Source organism: Rana temporaria, chromosome 5, assembly GCF_905171775.1.
Source record: "Rana temporaria chromosome 5, aRanTem1.1, whole genome shotgun sequence".
In the NCBI taxonomy this organism is placed as follows: Eukaryota; Metazoa; Chordata; class Amphibia; order Anura; family Ranidae; genus Rana; species Rana temporaria.
The window spans coordinates 84,342,301-84,364,499 of NC_053493.1; the positions used below are offsets into that span (position 1 = coordinate 84,342,301).

The 22,199-nt window shown below is 47.3% G+C and overlaps 1 protein-coding gene across 2 annotated transcripts in view; it reads left to right on the top strand.

The window, feature by feature from the left end:
- The window catches only part of PLCD1 (phospholipase C delta 1), a 239,063-nt gene that overhangs the window by 195,885 nt on the left and 20,979 nt on the right, over positions 1–22,199 (top strand). For both annotated transcript variants that reach the window (XM_040352793.1, XM_040352792.1), the window contains exons 12-14: positions 7,040–7,156; positions 10,321–10,499; positions 20,366–20,498. In XM_040352793.1, the coding sequence (XP_040208727.1) occupies positions 7,040–7,156; positions 10,321–10,499; positions 20,366–20,498 (429 nt within the window). The remainder of the gene's footprint in view (positions 1–7,039; positions 7,157–10,320; positions 10,500–20,365; positions 20,499–22,199) is intronic.

Genomic DNA, 22,199 nt, shown 5'->3' on the forward strand with positions numbered 1-22,199 from the left:
AGGCCTGAGTTAACCCTTAACGCCCCTTCCCCTGCCACATCTGTTACGTTGGCTGTCCTGGGTTTCTTGCCAGGTTTGAAGCAGCTAGTGCCCGGATGGGGGGTTAAAAAGCGCCCCCTCCCTGAGCCTGCTTCTGGGGATGTCTCTGACATGGAATCTGGTTCTGGTATGTCAGAGGCTGCGGGCTTGACCCACATGCATAGTGAGGATGTCTATGCTGCAGTGTCAGTTGCTGGCAAGATTTTGTTGGAGCTCTTGTTTCTGCGGTGCGTGGGACTCTAAAAATTGAGGTTGTGGCGGAGACACCACCGTGTCAGTACCTTTTGGATTCCGCAGACCGCCACGCACCGCTGAAGTGTTTCCTTGTGTTCCTTATTTGGACAATATGTTATGCAAGGAATGGGATGCACCGCAAAAAGTTTGTCAAAAAACTTTGCAACCCTTTACCCCCTCCGCCAGTGGACCCCCTATGTCCAGACTGAGCAGGGCCGCCACATAGCCTGCGGAAGGGGCTCCTGCGTTTCAGGATCCCGCTGATAGGAGAGTGGAGGCCATGGCCAGCTCCCTATTCAAGGTGGTGGGTTCGGCGGTGAGGCCGGCTCTGGCCGGGCCCTGGTCAGGCCCCGACTGACAGGGCGAAGCTCCTGCTGCAGGAGCTGGAAGAAGGGGACGCTTCCGAGTCCTCTAGGGACCTGGCTGAACGATTAGTTCAGGGTCAGAAGTTTCTCTGCGAGGCGGCCATGGATACGTTCCGGGGCTTCCGTCTATGCAGGGTTCTGCGCCGCCTTGTGTGGCTGAAGAGCTGGTCTGCGGACTAGTCCTCTAAGGAGGCCTTGGTAATGGCCTTTAAGGGTGAACGGTCCTTTTGGGACTTCCCTGGATGGCATCATTGTGGATGCCACGGGTGGTAAGCGCATGCTGTTCCCACAGTCTGGGAAGGGCTAGGGACCTCGCCCTGTGCAAGGACCCTCATTGACTACCTCCAAGCGTTTTTTTGCCCGCCCTGTGTGGTGGGGGTAGGTCTACATGGTGCTTAAAATCCCCGCCGCGGGGTAGCAGCGCACCTGATACCGCATGTCTAACAAGTCTGCGGACGTATACTAATAAAGAAAAATTATTCAGGGCTGGAATGTAAATATAAACTAAAAATGCGAGCCAGCACTAAGGTAAATTCAAACACCTCACAATGACATAAAATAATAGTGCAGCGCAAAGCAAACAATTTTAAACTATACATACAGAAAGTTAAAACATATGATATATAATTAAAAATTATATAATAGAGTCCATATAAAGTGCTCAAGTGCAAAAAGATGATCCAAATCGGAATAAAATAGTGCAAAAATCCAAAAAGGTGATATCCAGAAGGAACCTCCACCAAATAGCAGGAATGGCCTCTCACCTTACAACTTCAACCTGCAATAGGTCACAAAGCATAATCAGAGAACCACCTGTTCTCAGAGGACAGCAAGCAATGCAGCAGTAGAACCACGATATCAGTCAGGATCAGGACATGGCAATCGGGGCATAAAAAACACTGCCTTTCTTCACCCCACGCTGATGAAGTCCCGCTCATAGGGACGTAATGTCGTACAAGGGGAAGGGGCCAGGTGTGACGTCACCCGCGATCGCCGACCTAGACCGAAACCAATGCTCTTATGGATGTTTTATGCTGTTTCGCTGCACTCGCTTGAGAGTGCCCATACAGTGAGTGTATTCGTTTTTTATTCTTAAATAAATGTATTTTGGCTTCAGAGAGCACTAGATTTCCTCTCCTTTGTTTTTTATGCCCTGATTGCCATGTCCTGATCCTGAGTCTGACTGATATCGTGGTTCTACTACTGCATTGCTTGCTGTCCTGTGAGAATAGGTGGTTCTCTGATTATGCTTTGTGACCTATTGCAGGTTGAAGTTGTAAGGTGAGAGGCCATTCCTGCTATTTGGTGGAGGTTCCTTCTGGATATCACCTTTTAGATTTTTGCACTATTTTATTCCGATTTGGATCATCTTTTTGCACTTGAGCACTTTATATGGACTCTATTTTATAATTTTTAATTATATATCATATGTTTTAACTTTCTGTATGTATAGTTTAAAATTGTTTGCTTTGCGCTGCACTATTATTATTTTAAGTCTGCGGACGTACCTGCTCCACCTGTAGGTCTGCTCCTGCCCGTCTCTCGGGTGGGAGACTGGCTTCGCACGTTCATGGCTCGGTGGAGGTCTCTCCTCTCCGTCCGCTGGGGTTGCAAAGTGGTTTCCTTGGGGTACAAGATTGAGTTTCTCTCTTGTCTGCCAAACAGTTTTTTTCCCTTCGGCCTCTGGCCTCCTCCGGTTCGCCGGTTGGCTCGGTCAGGGGCTGTCCAGGATCTTCTGGTCAGGGGAGTGATTCTGCCAGTTCCCTCGTTGGAACGGTCTCAGGGGTTTTACTCCATTCTGTTTGTGTCCCCACGGAGGATGGGGCCCGGTCAATCTTGGGCCTCAAGTCCCTCGTTTGTTTTGTCAAGGTGCAAACTTTCAGGTGGTGTCGATTCGCTTGGTAATAGCGGCACTCCATCAGGGGGATTTTTTTCTGGCATCCTTGAATGTCATGAACGTGTACCTACATGTTCGCGTATCCTCAAAGCACCAGAGTTTCTTGGTGTCCTTCCCATTCGGCGGGTTTTCGCCAAGGTGCTCGTCCCGATACTTGCCCAGCTGTTTCAGCGGGTGTTTGTTATCATGGGATGTCTGGACGACATTCTCCTTCGAGCTTCTTCGAGCTCTGCATTGGTGGAGCCGTGTCTATCACGTGTTACCTGGGCTAGTCCTGGATTCCGCCGGGGCGGGAGTGTTTTTCTCCTAACGGACAAACTTCAGACTCTGCTATCTGCTGTGCAGCAGTTGCCGACCCAGAAGCGGTCATCTCTGCATTTCTGCAGGAAGGTTATGGGTCCGTTGGTGGCCTCGTTCGAGGCGGTTCTGTATGTCCAATTCCACGCCAGGGTACTAAGGAGGGAATTGCTGTCACGATGGGACTAGCTTCTGTCATCTCTGGATTCCCAGATTCAATTGAGTCCTCTGATCATGTCTCCCCTGGTGTTGTGGCTGGCGTTTCCGTTGCTTCGGGCCGGAATGTCGTTTTTTTCTGCAGGCCACAGGACAGTGGTCACGACGGATGCCAGCCTCTCCGTTTGGGGAGGGGCGCTTGGGGCACCCAGTTAGCCCAGGGGCACTGGACTCAGGTGGAGTCCTGCCTACTGATCAACGTTCTGGAGCTCAGAGCAATCAAGCTTTGCCTTGCCAGGTGGTCCCTGGATCCACAGGGCCGACAGGTCAGGATCCTGTCCGATGACGCCACGGCCCGTGGCGTAGGTTGATCATCAGGGAGGCACACGGAGTTCTGTTGCAGCGATGGGGGTCGCGCACATCCTTTCGGTGGGCCGAAGGGTCCGTTCCGGCTCTATCGGCCGGGTACATTCTGGGAATACGGAATTGGCTAGCCGACTACCTAAGTCGCTATGCACTGGGCCAAGGAGAGTGGTCTCTCCACCTGCAGGTGTTTCGGGGTCTGTGCCGAAAATGGGGCACTCCGGACGTGGACCTTCTAGCGTCCCGTCTCTATCGGTAGGTGCCACGGTTCGTGGCAAGGTTTAAGGACCCGTGGGCGGATGCGTCAGGCGCGTTCTTGGGTCACTGTCGCCTACTTTACACCTTCCCTCCTCGGAAGCTTCTTCCTCGCCTGCTGCGCAGAGTGGAAGCTGTAGGGATTCTATTAGTCCTGATTGCCCCAGATTGGCCGCGTCGCTTCTGGTACGCGGACCTGATGCGTCTGGTGGCAGACGCCCCCTAGCGTCTTCCCCTGGGAATTGATCTTCTGTTACAGGGTCCGATCTTCCACCCTGTTTCACAGCCACCGGCCTTAGCGGCGTGGCTGAGAGCCAGGGGCTTAGGGACCGAGGCCTATTGGGCTCGGTCTCTGCCGTGCTGCGTGCACGGAAATCTACCTCACGTAGGTTTTTTCCTCATACATGGAAGGCCTACATCTCTGTGTAGGGGAGATGAACTGGCACTCTCGTACATGCGTGGTGTACAGGATTCTGCTGTCTTTGCAGCAGGGTGTGGTTCAGGCTCTCGCCTTGCGTACGGTTAGGAGCCAGATCTCTGCTCTGGCTGTTTTTACTTGCAGCGACCCTTGGCGTTGCACTCCTGGGTGCGTAAGTTGGGTCAGGGGGTCTGGCAGGTGGCCCCTCCGGTGCGCCCTCCATTACCCCCATGGGACTTGATTTTAGTCCTTTCAGTGCTTCGGGATGCTCCCTTTTAGGACATTCGGGAGGTTTTTTTATTTATTGTCACAAAAGGTGATTTTATTTCTGGTAGCAATTACCTCGATCAGACGTGTGTCTGTCTGATCTGGCGGCCTTGTCTTGCAAGGCTCCCTGCTTGGTCATCCGTAAGGATGAGGTGGTGCTGCGGCCGCAGCCGTTTTTTCTCCCTAAGGTCGTTTCGGCTTTTCACTTTGATGTGGACATTGTTCTTCCATCCTTATGTCCTCGGCCGAAATGCCAGGAGGAGGCCACTTTGCATCCTCTGGATGTGGTTTGGGCCCTACGAGTGTACTTATATGTTATGGTTCCGTTCCGGAAGTCAGGCTCACTGTTCGTGTCGGTGGCTGGCCCTACAAGAGGGCCTGGCAGTCTCGTCGGCCACCGTTCCTAGGTGGTTCCGACGGATTGTGCTTCAGGCCTATGCCCTGAAGGGGCGTGCGCCCCCCTTTCGGGTTGTGGCGCATTCGACCAGGGCGATCGGGGCCTCTTGGGCTTCCGGCATCATGCCTCTGTGTTACAGCGGTGTTAGGATGCATCCTGGTCGTCAATCCACGCTGTTTCAAAGTTTTACGAGGTGGATGTGTGTGCATCTTTTGATGCCTTCCTCAGCCGCAGGTGTTACGGGCGGCAGTTTATGTTTGGAGTTTCTCCGTTGAGCAACTCCGGTTTTTGTTTGGGGTGTAACCTGGTTTGCTGTGTTACTTTCCCACCCCTCTAATTTTTTGACACTGCTTGGGGATGTCCCTAATGTCAAAGAAGGCTTTGTCCGTCTATGAACGGAAGAGAAAATAGGATTTTTGTACTCACCGTAAAATCCATTTCTCTGAGTTCATAGATGGACACTGCACCCACCCCTCCTTGGTTTGTACTGCTTGTTACGGACTGAGGCTCCTAGAGCAGGGTGTGGGTTTTGCCTGGGAGGAGCGGCACGAAGGAAAGGTTTTAACACTTTAAGTGCTGTTAAATTCTGCCTAAACTCTCCTGGTAGGAAGAAGCATAACCCTAATGTCAAAGAAGGCTGTGCCAGTCTATGAACTCAGAGAAATGGATTTTACGGTGAGTACAAAAATCCTATTTTTCCACATTTTGTTGTGTTACAGCCTTATTGCAAAATGGATTAAATTAATTATTTTCCTCACAATTCTACAAACAATACCTCATAATGACATCATGAAACAGTTTGTTTAAAACGTGCACATTTATATAAAAAAACACAAATGTACATAAGTATTTACTGCCTTTGCTCAATACTTTGTTGAAGCACCTTTGGCACCAATTACAGCCTCAAGCTGGGCACACCTATTTTTCCGCAGTTTCTCCCATTCTTCTTTGCAGGAGTTTTCAAACTCCATCAGGTTGGATGGGGAGTGTCGGTGCACAGCAATTTTCAGATCTCTCCAGAGATGTTCAATCGGTTTCAAGTGTGGACCCTGATTGGGCCACTCAAGGACATTGACAGAGTTGTCCCGTAGCCCCTCCTCTGTCATCTTGGCTGTGTGCTTAGGGTCATTGTCCTGTTGGAAGATGAAGCTTTGCCCCAGTCTGAGGTCCAGAGCGCTCTGGAGCAGGTTTTCATCAAGGATGTCTCTGTACATTGCTGCATTCATCTTTCCCTCGATCCTGACTAGTCTCCCAGGTCCTGCCACTGAAATACATCCCCACAGCAGGTCAAGGTCCAGTCACTGAAAAAAAATCCCCACGCTGCCACCCCCATGCTTCACTGCAGAGATGGTATTGACCAGATGAGGTGCCTGGTTCCCTCCAGACATGACACTTGCCATTCAGGCCAAAGAGTTCAATCTTTGTTTCATCAGACCAGAGAATTTAGTTTTTTGGCAAACTTCAGGCGGGCTGTCATATGTCTTTTACTAAGGAGTGGCTTACGTCTGGCCACTCTACCATACAGGCCTGATTGTTGGAGTGCTGCAGAGATGGTTGTTCTTCTGGAAGGTTCTTGGGTTAACTCCCTGACTAGGGCCCTTCAGTTTGGCCAGGCGAACCACTCTAGGAAGAGTCTTGGTCGTTCTAAACTCCCATTTTCAGATGATGGAAGCCACTGTGCTCATCGGGACCTTCAATGCTGCAGATTTTTTTCTGTACCCTTCCCCAGATCTGTGCCTCGATATAATCCTGTCTTGGAGGTCTACAGACAATTCCTTGGACTTCATGGCTTGGTTTTTGCTCTGACATGCACTGTTAACTGTGGGACCTTAACTGTGGGACCTTATATAGACGAGTGTGTGCCTTACCAAATTATGTCCATTCAACTGAATTTACCACAGGTGAACTCCAACCAAGTTGTAGAAACCTATCAAGGATGATCAGTGGAAACAGGATGTACCTGAGCTCAGTTTCGTGTGTCATGGCAAAGGCTGTAAATTACTATTGTACCTGTTTTTTTTTTTTCTTTTAGTTTTTTATCTTTAATAAATTTGCAAAGATTTCAAACAACTTCTTTCACGTTGTAATTATGGGGTATTTGTAGTATTTTGAGGAAAATAATGAATTGAATCCATTTTGGAATAAGGGCTGTAACATAACAAAATGTGGAACAAGTGAAGCGTTGTGAATACTTTCCGTATGCACTGTAAATCTGTATTTAGTATGCACATCTTTAGGTTTAACATACGGCAAATACTGCAAGATAATATTGGAAAACTAATTAGGCTGTGCTTTTTTGCATCCCAGTCAAAGTCCTCTGTATTCATATGTTTGTGCTTGTTTTACTTCAGCAAACAGTTATATTCGGCATAATACTCGACAGCTTACCAGGATATACCCTGATGGCATGAGAACAGACTCCTCCAATTACTCCCCTGTAAATATGTGGAATGTGGGCTGCCAGATAGGTAAGTCATTCTCAGCCAGGCTGTGACTGTCCAGTCTGTCTCTCTCTTACTTCAGCCTTATACATAAAAGGGATTTCCTATATGAAACATTATAGGGGTCTCTACAATTTACAGCCCCCTTCTGATCAACAGTTTTTTTTATATTTCTTGGCAAATGTCTTCTATACTGAAAATATGTCAGCAGTGCATAGATATGGATGAGTTATGATGGAAAGTGCAGTGGACCCTAGCAACCAATCATCTTTCAGTTAAATGTAGTTTAGTGAGTTAAAGCGGCATTCCACCCAAAAGTGGAAGTTCCACTTTAAAGTTTCCTCACCCCCTTACATGCCACATTTGTCATTTTTTGGGGGGAGTAGATACCTAGTTTTGACAGGTACCCAGTTCGCACTTCTGCTTGGGCAACTCGAGTGGAAGTTCTCCCCTCCCCCCCTGCAATCTTCTGCGACACGTCACAGAACCCAGAAAATTGCCTGGCCTTGAGGAGGTGCAGTGCCACCCACACATGTGCAATGCACACCCGCCTGTGAAGCAGCAAGCTGTCACTGGCTGGTGTCTACACTTGTGATGCCGACTTTTAATAAACGCAAAAACGACTTAGACTTAAAGTGATAAAAGTTACAAATTAAAAAAACAACAAACATATCATACTTGCCTTCACTGTGCAGTTAATTTTGCACAGAGTGGCCCTGATTGTCCTCTTCTGGGATCCCATGGTGGTTCTCGCTCCTTACCGAATTGGATAACCCCCTAGGAGAAGCGCTCTCCCGAGGGGGTTACCTGTCCATAGACGCCGAGTGTATGACTCGGCCCTGCCCCCCGGTGCCCGTGTCATTGGATTTGATTGACCACAGTGGGAGCCAATGACTGCGCTGCCATCAATCTATCCAATCAATCCGTGGAGATAAGGGCGGCAGGGATGCGCCCATGGAAATTTGGGGCTTAGGTAAGTAAAACAGGGGGGGGTGGCTGGGGGGCCGGACGCTGCAAGGTGTTTTTTCACCTTAATGCATAGGATGCTTTAAGGTGAAAAAACACGTAGGTTTACAACCCCTTTAAAAACTGTAGCTGTTACAGTACTTTGTACAGTTTGCCTTTTTATAAACAACAAGCTGAATAAAGCTCATTTCTGAGTGGATGAATGTGATCACTCAAGCAGCAATCGTATGCATTTGATTGGCCCTCATGATTGGCAATCACGTGTATGTGATCCCTGCATGAGCCATTACATGCAAGTGACTGCTATGGGATCACAGGCATCATGCAAACCACACAACATGCATAGAGACAATACCCACACCACCACTGAAATTCAACAAATAATTTATTTTATAATTTACATGTTTTCATTTATCACAAACGACTTTATTTATTTTGGAATAATATTGGCCACAGTCCGATTTATTGTTTTTTTAATCTATAGCTTATCACTTCAAAAATTCTGTATATAAATCACCAACTCTAAACCAAATATTCTTACCAACAACCATATTCAGCCCAGCCACTGAGACTCGAGCTGATTCAGTATTTTAATTAACCTTTCATTAAACCTCCCCTCCAGTTGAATACCGGAGGGAGCCACCACATAAATTGGCCGCGACAAAAAAAAAGGGGGGGGTAGGGCAGGGAGTCCTCTTGTAATCTTCAGTCAGGAATTGGTACTGACCCATCCTTCCCTGGCCTTTAATAGGCCGGTACCAGTCTCCAGAACATTCTACCAAAGTCATCTGACCCTTTTAACCAATCCCTGAATACCTTGAACACATTTCCAGAACCATGTATCCCACCTGATTTCACTGACCAATCCTGTTAAATCACCTGCATCTTACCTTTCCCTTATCTTATCCTCAACTGACCTTCTGAACTAAAACCCCCTGTACCACCTGACCCTTTTTAACCAATCCTGACTAATCTCTACCTATTCCTATTTCTACGGCTAATGCCATGATCCCATGCGGAAAACGGGGCCTAATTGGCTTTCCCCTTTCAATTCCCATTAGCTTGCTTTCAATGGGGCTGCCTCCCACAGCTATACACAGGAACCCCCGCTGGGATTCTTGCATGTAATCAGATTGCAGGTGCATTCACAAGTGTGAATGGACCCTAAGACCAGAGATGTGTTACTGGCCAGATCACCAGGTGCAGAGGCGGCACTTTAATTAGGCGGTCGCTTACGGCCTTGCGCTCACAGGGGCCTCGCGGCTGCCTAATTTGCCTGACGGAGGAAGGGGAGAGCCCAGCATCGGGAAGAGTGATGGCACTGCATGCAGATGTGTAGGACCAATCTTCTAATGCAAGGACTCTGCACTAAAAATGTAATACTTTTTCCCATTATAAGCATGAGTGGGGCCTCATGTCCAAGTTTTGCTTAAGGCCTCACAAAGCCTAGAGCCGCCTCTGACCAGGTGAAAATAAATAAAATAAAATCTAATGCAGCCACCCCATTTAGGCATTGGTAAGCCTAGTGCAAATTATGCTCAGTACTTAATGTTATTGCCACCTATTGTCACAACATTGAGAAGGCCGAGTGAGAAAAACAATCAGACTACTTTTGTTTAATGCTGGACAAACAGCAGAATGCCTAATGTACATACGGTATATAATTACTGTTTTATTTACAGTTTTGTAATGCTGTACAGCCAATTGTGTGATTTTAAACACCGTACACAGCCAGGCAGGTGACACTCTTGTTTCTTGGTTGTATGATATTGTTTGCCATGTCATCTCTCAAGCTCTGCTGCATTTTTCCTTCACTGTAGTATAAATCAATTCCAAGTCCTGTAGGCACTGAGACTGCATAAAATCCTAGTTTGGGCCTTTGTATTGTGTATCTTTCAATGAAGTTTCAGAACATATGCTAGGTAATCAGATTTTATGCCTGTGCATGTACATTGGTTGTCGAGGTCTGCCCCCAGATCCCAGCCCTCCATGTTAATAGGTATCGAGTACACTGTACTAGAATCTGCACATTCAACCAACTAAACGGACAAACACCTTTTACACTCTACAAACATGATTTAAACCTCTTCACTTACATCTACATTTTACATGCCATTGTTTTATGCAACCCATTTCACAAAAGGGAAACTAAAATTGAAATGTGAAATAAAGACTGATGTGTTTTAAGAATTATAAACTGATAAAATGTTGGATGTACTTTACAGTGGCTTTGAATTTCCAAACCCCATGTGCAGAGATGGATGTGTACCAGGGCAAATTCCGCGATAACGCGTTTTGTGGCTATGTGCTGAAACCCTCATTCCTGCGATACAATCAGTCTAAATTCAATCCAAAGTCTATTCAGGATGGAGAGTGGTGGACCCCTAAAAAACTTCATATCATGGTAAGCTATGTACGAACTTGCCTCAAAACGATCTATTTTTACAAACTTTAAACACAGAAGTCCTGCAGTTTAGATTGCACTCCCACTGTAACATCCTTCAAAGGCTAATGCCCCATACACACAAGCGGAATTTCCGCCAGCAAAAGTCTGATGTGAGCTTTCCATCGGAAATTCCGACCGTGTGTAGGCGCCATCAGACTTTTTTGCTGTCGGAATTTCCGCCAGTAAGTTTGAGAGCTGGTTCTCAATTTTTCTGACGGAAAAAAATTCCTATCGGAGAATCCGTTCGTCTGTAGCAATTCCGACGGGGAAAAAAACATGCACGGAAACAATTCGACGCATGCTTGGAAGCATTGAACTTCTTTTTCTTGCCTCGTCGTAGTGTTGTACGTCACCGCGTTCTTAATGCTTGAAAGTTCAGCAAACTTTTGTGTCACTGTGTGTATGCAAGCTATGCTTGAGCGGAATTCCGCTCGTGTGTACAGGGCATTAGGCTGGCTATACACAAACATTTTCTCTTCCGTTCATAGACTGACACAGCCTTCTTTGACATTAGGGTTATGCTTCTTCCTACCAGGAGAGTTTAGGCAGAATTTAACAGCACTTAAAGTGTTAAAACCTTTCCTTCGTGCCGCTCCTCCCAGGGGGGGCGTGGCTCCCCCAGGCATAACCCACACCCTGCTCTAGGAGCCTCAGTCTTTTTCTGCCTAACATATGTGATTGTCACCGGCGCAAAAAACAGGTTATATTATTTTGACCTGCTGCGGTACTGTGTAAACCTCCAAAAAGTTTTATGAGTGAAAGCAGAAGAATGTGGTTACTGTGCTGGTCTAAATACGCGATGACACAAAATGGTAAATTAAATCTAATACAATAAAGTGCTGAATCCAGTGCAGTGATATGCGTGATAAAACACAATAAATAACTATACAAATAAATAAATTGCAATATCCAGCTGTCACAAGCGTGTACTATTGCGTAGTGCTAAGTGCAACTACTGTGCCACCAAACAAGATTTAAATAAGTAAATAAATAACAGTAAAAAATCTCACAAGCATGTGACTAAATAAATATCAAAATTTCATTCTGTTAAACATAGGAGATATATACGTGATACTGTGTGCAACTAGTTTACCAACAAACAGATCTGAATTAATATAAATATATATAAAAATATGGATATAAAGTGCAAAGTCATAACATATGTGCAAAAAGCTTTTTAAAGTTCATGTGCTTGTATAACACAACTCCAAGATTGCCTGGAAAACCAGCAACTTGTCAGTTTGGAAGGGAAAATTTTTTGTGGTAATTTGTCCTGGAGTTATATCTCATACATCTAGGGTGCAGCTATCTCTTCCACCCGACGGAAACAAGTGCTACCACCACCAACTGCTGAAATACACACTCACCAGACCCCAGCTGGTAATAAGCCCAAAGCCTTATTCCGTTATGATCGATCGTGTCCTCTTTTCCTCTCTCACAAGATTTTCCTTTGTGCCTCAAAAAACAGGGGGCTCATCATAGTATAGTATGTTTTAAAAAGGTTTATTTCTTTAAAAATATTTAGCAGCTTTCCTGATGACGCAGACTTGCGAAACGCGTAGAAGCCAGGTGGACAACGCACAGAGGGGGTACATCTGACCAGCGGAACCACAAGTGTAGCAGGAGCCGGGCGCGCAACCCAAAGACAAGCTGGTGAGCGGCTGTCCAAACCCGATACTGCCAAATACACCAGATGCTGGTTAAAGCACCTCCTTTGTGAGTAGTTTGATTTTAAATATTTTTAAAGAAATAAACCTTTTTAAAACATACTATACTATGATGAGCCCCCTGTTTTTTGAGGCACATTATACAGGCACATGAACTTTAAAAAGCTTTTTGCACATATGTTATGACTTTGCACTTTATATCCATATTTATATATATATATATATATATATATATATATATATATATATATATATATATATATATATATATATATATATATATATATATATATATATATATTTATATTAATTCAGATCTGTTGGTAAACTAGTTGCACACAGTATCACGTATATATCTCATATGTTTAACAGAATGAAATTTTGATATTTATTTAGTCACATGCTTGTGAGATTTTTTACTGTTATTTATTTACTTATTTAAATCTTGTTTGGTGGCACAGTAGTTGCACTTAGCACTACGCAATAGTACACGCTTGTGACAGCTGGATATTGCAATTTATTTACTTATTTATTTGTATAGTTATTTATTGTGTTTTATCACGCATATCACTGCACTGGATTCAGCACTTTATTGTATTAGATTTAATTTACCATTTTGTGTCATCGCGTATTTAGACCAGCGCAGTAACCACATTCTTCTGCTTTTTCTGCCTAACGACAGGAGAGTCGGGCGCTCTCTGGAGTTCCTGTACTCTGGAGTTTTTTTCTGGCGATTTTTTTTCTCGCTTTTAATTTTTTGTTCCTGCATTTTTTAATCCTGCGATTCTTCTATCAACAGCCGACTGGGTGACAGGCTGGGTCCTCGACTCTTGTAGTCCCCCCATGTTCGGCCATCGAGCGTGTGCCGGCCCTTAGCTCAGCTTTGGGACGTCCACGACAGGCTGTGTCACAGTATGTTTGGCCGACAGCCATGCCGTTTACGGACGTTGGTTCTGTCTGGGATACCTCCAGCCGGGTAGTCGCAGGACGGGTAAGTAGTGGCCCCTTACTCAGGTAAGTGGTCTGGCTGGTGTTTTCCCTGGGGAGGTCGACCGAGGGTCCGCCCTGCTTTCCTCTCTCCTTCCTCTCCCTCCTTACCCTGACTGGGTGGTGGCTGTGAAGGGGGGCCTCCTGGGTTTCCTTTATTACCACCGGGGCCCGTGTGTTGTTGGGGGACTGTGTTACTCTGGGGGGTGCTGCTGTGTTATATAAGGTGATTTTTACCTTAGACGGTGGCCATCTTGGAAATCTCTTGGTCTCTTGTGACAGTTTTAGTGCTGTGAAACGCTGTGATTCTTCCCTGAGGTGACACACAGCACAGCCTCTGGTCTCTTGTGATGATTCTTCCCTGAGGTGACAGACACATCACAGCCAGCACATCAGAGCACACCTCAGGTTTTCAGCTCTCTGCAGCTGGATGGGGTGGTGAGTACCAGGGGCCCCCATACTCTGCAATAGCAGCAAGGAGGTGACCAGTGGGGTTTTTTGTCCTGCTTTGCAGGGTGGGTGACACGGCGCTGACACTATGGAACCTGAGCCAGGTCTCCCTATCCAGCAACGCCTGAGTTAACCCTTAACGCCCTTTCCCCTGCCACATCTGTTATGTTGGCTGTCCTGGGTTTCTTGCCAGGTTTGAAGCAGCTAGTGTCCGGATGGGGGGTAAAAGGCGCCCCCTCCCTGAGCCTGCTTCTGGGGATGTCTCTGATGCAGAATTATTATTTGGACAATATGTTATACGAGGAATGGGATGCACCGCAAAAAGTTTGTCAAAAAACTTTGCAACCCATTACCCCCTTGAGGGGGACTTTTTAAAAAAAAGTAGGTCTCTCCTCCGCCAGTGGACCCCCCTGTGTCCAGACTGAGCAGGGCCACCACGTTGCCTGTGGAAGGGGCTCCTGCATTTCAGGATCCCGCTGATAGGAGAGTGGAGGTCGTGGCCCGCTCCCTTTTCGCTGTGGTGGGTTCGGCGGTGAGGCCGGCTCTGGCCGGGGCCCTGGTGGCACAGGCCCTGACTGAAAGGGCGAAGCTCCTGCTGCAGGAGCTGGAAGAAGGGGACGCTTCCGAGTCCTCTCGGGACCTGGCTGAACAATTGGTTCAGGGTTAGAAATTTCTCTGCGTGGTGGCCATGGATACGATCCGGGGCTTCCGTCTATGCAGTGGTTCTGCGCCGCCTTGTGTGGCTGAAGAGCTGGTCTGCGGACTAGTTCTCTAAGGAGGCCTTGGTGATGGCCTTTAAGGGTGAACGGTCCTTTTGGGACTTCCCTGAATGGCATCATTGAGGATGCCACGGGTGGTAAGCGCATGCTGTTCCCACAGTCTGGGAAGGGCTAGGGACCTCGCCATGTGCAAGGACCCTCCTTGACTACCTCCCGAGACACGGGCGGGAGACTGGCTTCGCACATTCGTGGCTTGGTGGAGGTCTCTCCTCTCCGACCGTTGGGGTTGCGAAGTGGTTTCCTTGGGGTACAAGATTGAGTTTCTCTCTTGTCTGCCAAACAGTTTTTTTCCCTCTGGCCTCCTCCGGTTCGCCGGTTGGCTCTGTCAGGGGCTGTCCAGGATCTTCTGGTCAGGGGAGTGATTGTGCCAGTTCCCTCGTTGGAACGATCTCAGGGGTTTTACTCCATTCTGTTTGTGTCCCCATGGAGGATGGGGCCCGGTCAATCCTGGGCCTCAAGTCCCTCGTTTGTTTTGTCAAGGTGCAAACTTTCAGGTGGTGTCGATTCGCTTGGTAATAGCGGCACTCCATCAGGGGGATTTTCTGGCATCCTTGGATGTCATGAACGTGTACCTGCATGTTCGCATATCCTCAAAGCACCAGAGATTCTGTGCTTTGTGGTCGGGGGGGGGACCATTTTCAATTGGTGTCCTTCCTTTTCGGCGGGTTTTCACCAAGGTGCTTGTCCCGATACTGGCCCGGCTGTGACAGCGGGGGTTGTTATCATGGGACGACATTCTCCTATGAGCTTCTTCGAGCTCTGCATTGGTGGAGCCGTGTCTATCGCGTGTCAGGCTCTCCGAGAGTCCGGCTGGTTTCTGGATTGTCCTGAAATCGGGGTTGATTCCGTCTCAGGGACTGGAATACCTGGGACTAGTACTGGATTCCGCCGGGGCGGGAGTGTTTTTCTCCTAACGGAAAAACTTCAGACTCTGCTATCTGCTGTGCAGCAGTTGCCGACCCAGAAACGGTCGTCTCTGCGACTTTGCAGGAAGGTTCTGGGTCCGTTGGTGGCCTCTTTCGAGGCGGTTCCGTATGTCCAATTCCACACCAGGGTACTACGGAGGGAATTGCTGTCACGATGGGACTAGCTTCCGTCCTCTCTGGATTACCAGATTCAATTGAGTCATCTGATCATGTCTCCCCTGGTGTGGTGGCTGGCGTTTCCGGTGCTTCGGGCCGGAAAGTCGTTTTTCTGCAGGCCACTGGACAGTGGTCATGACGGATTCCAGCCTCTCCGGTTGGGGAGGGGCGCTTGGGGCACCCAGTTAGCCCAGGGGCACTGGACTCAGGTGGAGTCCTGCCTACTGATCAACGTTCTGGAGCTCCGAGCAATCAAGCTTTGCCTTGGCAGGTGGTCCCTGGATCCACAGGGCTGACAGGTCAGGATCCTGTCCGATGACGCCACGGCTGTGGCGTAGGTTGATCATCAGGGAGGCACACAGAGTTCTGTTGCAGCGACGGGGGTCGCTCACATCGTTTCGGTGGGCCGAAGGGTCCGTTCCGGCTCTATCGGCCGGGTACATTCCGGGAGTACGGAATTGGCTAGCCGACCTCCTAAGTCGCACTACACTGGGCCAAGGAGAGTGGTCTCTCCACCCGCAGGTCTGTACCGAAAGTGGGGCACTCCGGACGTGGACCTTCTAGCGTCCCGTCTCTATCGGTAGGTGCCACGGTTCGTGGCCAGGTTTAAGGATCCGTGGGCGGACGCGTCAGGCGCGTTTGTGGCTCCTTGGGGTCACTATCGCCTAATTTACACCTTCCCTCCTCTGAAGCTTCTTCCTCGCCTGCTGCGCAGAGTGGCAGCTGAAGGGATTCCGACAATCCTGATCACCCGAGATTGGCCGCGCTGCTCTTGGTACGCGGACCTGGTGCGTCTGGTGGCAGACGCCCCCTAGGGTCTTCTCCTGGGAGTTGATCTTCTGTTACAGGATCCGATCTTCCACCCTGTCTCACAGCCACCGGCTTTAGCGGCGTGGCTGTTGAGAGCCAGGGGCTGAAGGACCGAGGCCTATTGGGCTCGGTGGTCTCTACCGTGCTGCGTGCACGGAAGTCTACCTCACGTAGGATTTACCATCATGCGTGGAAGGCCTGCATCTCTGTGTGTGAGGAGATGAAATGGCACCCTCGTACATACGTGGTGTACAGGGTTCTGCTGTCTTTACAGCAGGGAGTGGTTCGGGCTCTCGCCTTAAAGGGTCACTAAAGGAATTTTTTTTTTTAGCTAAATAGCTTCCTTTACCTTACTGCAGTCCTGGTTTCATGTCCTCATTGTTCGTTTTTGCTTTTAATGTTGCTGTAAATCCTCTCTGTTCTGGACACTTCCTGGTTGCCTGTTTCCTGATAACCACAGTACTGGGAGATTTCTCACGGTGGTCACTAATGTGATTATTGTGTGTAAAACGAAACTGGATTGGTGCTGAGGAGTTTTAGACAAAGTATCACTGCTCTCTATTGGCTGACTGCCCTCTAGTGGCTCTCTGTACATCAGAGAACCAGGAAACAACAACAAAAACGAAACTACACTGCAGGCACATTATATGATTGTTTTTTTTATCTATTTTTAATCATTTTTAAAAGGAATCAGTTAACTATTATGTCTCTATGCCCTGTAAACAGTCATTTCAGCTAAAAAAAAAAATTCCTTTAGTGACCCTTTAAGTACGGTTAGGAGCCAGATTTCTGCTCTGGCTGTTTTTACTTGCAGCCCCTCCGGTGCGCCCTCCATTACCCTCATGGGACTTGAATTTAGTCCTTTCGGTGCTTTGGGATGCTCCCTTTGAGGACATTCGGGAGGTTTTTTGTTTATTGTCACAAAAGGTGATTTTATTTCTGGTAGCGATTACCTCGATCAGACGAGTGTCTGTCTGATCTGGCGGCCTTGTCTTGCAAGACTCCCTACTTGCTTTTCACATTGATGGGGACATTGTTCTTCCATCCTTATGTCCTCGGCCGAAATGCCAGGAGGAGGCCACTTTGCATCCTCTGGATGTGGTTTGGGCCCTACGAGTGTACTTATATGTTACAGTTCCGTTCCGGAAGTCGGACTCACTGTTCGTGTCGGTGGGTCGGTGGCTGGCCCTACAAGAGGGCCTGGCAGTCTCGTCGGCCACCATTCCTAGGTGGTTCCGATGGATTGTGCTTCAGGCCTATGCCCTGAAGGGGCGTGCGCCCCCCTTTCGGGTTATGGCGCATTCGACCAGGGCGATCGGGGCCTCTTGGGCTTTCCGGCATCATGCCTCTGTGTTACAGCGGTGTTGAGATGCATCCTGGTCGTCGATCCACGCTTTTTTCAACGTTTTACGAGGTGGATGTGTGTGCATCTTCTGATGCCTCCTTCAGCCGCAGGTGTTACGGCGGCAGTTTATGTTTGGAGTTTCTCCGTTGAGCAACTCCGGTTTTTGTTTGGGGTGTAACCTGGTTTGCTGTGTTATTTTCCCACCCCTCTAATTTTTTTTGACACTGCTTGGGGACGTCCCTAATGTCAAAGAAGGCTGTGTCCGTCTATGAACGGATGAGAAAATAGGATTTTTGTACTCACCGTAAAATCCATTTCTCTGAGTTCATAGACTGACACAGCACCCACCCCTCCTTGGTTTGTACTGCTTGTTACGGACTGAGGCTCCTAGAGCAGGGTGTGGGTTATGCCTGGGGGAGCCACGCCCCCTGGGAGGAGCGGCACGAAGGAAAGGTTTTAACACTTTAAGTGCTGTTAAATTCTGCCTAAACTCTCCTGGTAGGAAGAAGCATAACCTTAATGTCAAAGAAGGCTGTGTCCGTCTATGAACTCAGAGAAATGGATTTTTACGGTGAGTACAAAAATCCTATTTTTTTTTTTTTTTCCATTATCCTAAGGAAAAAATTTCAGATTCATCCATCCACGTTATACAGCGCAGATGGACAAATCTCCCACTATTGTGTCAGCTGCTATCTGAACAGCTGTTTATCCAACAATTGTCAAATCAACAATTTCAGTTTTTCAAGCAAAGGATGTTGGGGGGGGGGGGGGCAGACCGAGCCATCCACTAAAGGAATATTGGCCAGTTCATCAGGAACCAGTCAAAATAAAATGCTACATTGGTACCAGATGTTGTCTTATTTCCAGATATCCCAATCTGTAAAAACTCAAACTGGAGCTGTATTTTTTTTTATTTTTTAATCCTTTCCATGTTCTTCAGTATCTATAGGTAAAGATCCTTGGGAGTGACTTGTTATTACTCTGATGCATGCTCTCTACAGCGTGAGTCTGTGTCTGGCCAGCCCTGATTAGTGCTGTACCAATCTCATTACTAAAAAAGTTTCAGAAGAGCAATTTTAATTCAATTCGAAATATCAAAAAACTGTTCCATAGCTCCCAATATATCTTTATTGAGCATCAAATGTGAATTTTTTTGTGCATCAATATGGTGTATGTGGAGTCAAAGATGATTGACACAAACTTCATTTTGTTCAGACTTTAAAGAAATGTGAATGCTGTGTTATAAATGGACAGAACGTTGAAATAAAGTCCAAAAAAGTGCTAAAGTGAAACACACACACACACACATATATATGTATGTATGTATGTATGTATGTATGTATGTATGTATATGTGTGTGTGTGTGTGTGTGTGTGTATATGTATATATGTGTGTGTTGCATAGTAGGTGAGGTTGAAAAAAGGCTAAAGTCCATCAAGTCCATCCTATGTGTGTGATTATATGTCAGTATTACCTTGTACGCACTCAGTGTAGATCCGCCATCTGTTGTGGGGAGACTTCATCTGTCTCCCGGTGAGCTTTATTTACTACAGCTACATCTGGGGCGCTTAAAAAATAGTTTTTTTTTTTTTTTTTTTAAATTGGTTATTTCATTCGATTTTTTTTTTTTATATACTTTTCCCACGGCCGTCGCAGCCCTGATTTGACAAAGCGCATTGTCATGGCAACAAGCTTCTCTTGTGGTTTGACTGGCAGATGCCTCGCGTCCAGCCCTTCAGCTCCCCTGACATCCGGCTTGGCTCCCAGCGTCCATGGCCTTACACCATAGGTGTGCTGCATGATTACGATGGAATATTTCCTTCCTTCTGCCCACCAGACATTAGTCCATCTTTATCCATCTATACCAGCCTGGTATCGTATGCAGGGCCGATCCGCCCTATAGGCTCACTATGCAAGCCACTTAGGGCCCCGCAAAGCTGCGGAGGGCCCCCCAAATTACTAGAGGACCCGCCTGGTGAGAAGTAATTTTCGGCCCCGCTTCTCAACTCGCTGGCTGCATGGGAGAATTAAGCACCCCCCCCGCTTCTCACTTTAGAAGTCATTTCCGACAGAACACCCCCTCTCCCCGCTTCTGAACTTTAATCTTTAATGTGACATGCCACTGTCGGCAGCGCCCCCATCCCCCCCGCTTATCAACTTTAATGTGACATGTAATTTTGCTTAGGGCCCCAGGGAGGTCAGGATCGGCACTGATCGTATGTATTGTAATTGTTCTCAATAAACTGTTTAGCCTTTACATTGGCTTGGCATTGTTTGACTGGAGGCTCCACATCCCCATTGAGTTCCGAATAGCGCTGTCTGCATCTCTCCTACCCAATTCACTCACTCCATTTGTTTTTATGACTGCTGCATCAAATTGGTTCTGGATCAGTGTGCAGTGCGCCTGGAACATTGTGATGTTTTACATAGCGTATGATGTAGTGAATATAGGTGATCAAACGGATCCTAGGTATATACACTGCTACATCTATTTATGTAGAAATGCACAACCCTGTCAGAACTGAAATTATATGTGCACAGACTTTATATTATCTAAAATTGACAGCACTTGGAAGAATTTCATTGTATTGGGCAATCCCTGAATTTGACAACAATCTGACACAGTTCATGGATTTCCCAAACCCATCCTCTGTATCGCTGTTTTTTATTTAGATTGACAAGTCAACTTTTTATTTCTGTTCAGGTGATTTCAGGACAACAACTACCAAAGCTGAACAAGAAGAAATCGTCCATAGTGGACCCCTTTGTTTCCGTCGAAATAAATGGTGTTGCTCGGGACAATGACAAGAAACAAACCAAAGTCATAGATAACAATGGTAAGATAATTCAATAAAGCATTAACAATGCTTTTCTGGTGGTAGCTCCCTTTTAAATCTACCTGCACCTAATTCAGTCAAGCATTTGCACCATGTCATACTTGCCTGCTCTGTGCATTTGGTTTTGCACAGAGCATCGTGATCTTCCTCTTCTCAGGTCCCCCGCCGGCGCTTCTGGCCTCTCCCTCCTGCTGAGTGCTCCCAAGCCAGTGCTCTGCTTGTCCATTCACACACATGGCCGTGGCTCGGCCCCGCCCCCCTCTCTCTCCTAATTGACTAGTGGGCTGTGATGGACAGCAGCGGGAGCCAATGAGGAGTAAGAGTCCAGCGTTGGAGGAAGATCAGGCTCAGGTACACAGAGAAGGTGTTTTTTACCTTGATGCAAAAAAAATCCTTGACGGTAAAAGACCTTGAGCCTTTAGAACCACTTTTAAGGCCAGCTCCGAGTTGGCATAAAGAGGTATGCCAGTGCTCAGAGTGTGACATGGCTGTTCTGGAGGGCTGTCACAATTGTGACAGCTTCCCAAGTACTACTATATCCCTGGCCCTATTCAGCTGTCAGCAGGAGATTCCCCAGCTGTAAGATGAATATAAACAAAGGGGGCGAAGATACTAATGGTGTCTTTAGCCCACATTTGGCAATACCCATAATTTATATATGACACGTTCACAGGGGAGGTGGACCTCATAGGGAACTAGCCTCCATGGCCCCAGCACCCTATAATGTGGACAGAGCCTCATGGGTAGCTGAAAATCTAGTTTGGGTCTGCATTGCAGGTGTGAACCAGGCCTTAAAGTGTGTCAACAAAAGTCTTTTTACGAATTCTCCAGTGTCGGACTACAGTTGCGCTATTTAATTTTGAATATTCAAAGCAAATTCACCCATCCATCCTGTTCTCCATTCTTTATTTTGCTGGGAAATCAATTTGAACCCCCCACCCTCCTAGCATTTATGACTGTGGCCATCTTGAGTAAGGGCAGATGATTCATGTACTATAGCATTTACTTCCTGGAATCCATCTCCACTTCATGCAGGCAGGAGGGATATGCTTGGCTGGAAAACCCATCCTCGCCTCCTGAAAACTCCTGGGAAGTATGACATCATTTGCCTAGTATGGGATTGTAAAGAAATCCTGGACTGCCGCACTCCATTGAACAACGTCTTTATTGGATGAGATCAAATCAAAACATGATCCAAAAACGGTGCAGTCAAAAATAGAACGTGAACACTAGAACAAAAAAATGGCTAACATGTTTCACATCGTGAGATGCTTACCCATAGCATTTGCCTAGCCATGGAAACTAGGAAGCAACTGAAATTAAAAAAATACGTTTTCAACACCTTCCTATCCAGCCTATAGCAGATTGACGGCTGGGCGATGGCTTTACCGTTCTGACTGGACGTCAAATGACATCCTGCAGAATAGATCGCTCGTGCGAGTTCCCGGGGGGCGTGCATTGTGGTGATCGAGGGTACAGTGTGTCCCTCGGACACAGCACATCACTGATCATGGTAAAGAGCCTATGATGTAGGCTCTTTACCATGTGATCAGCTGTGTCCAATCACTGCTGATCACAGTGTAAATAAGACGCGCTGACAGCGCATGAGGAGATTAGAGCCAATAAGCTGCCTTCCTCAGTGGGGACATCTGCACTAATAATCTGTTCCCTGATTATCAGTGCAGCCCCACCAGAGATGCT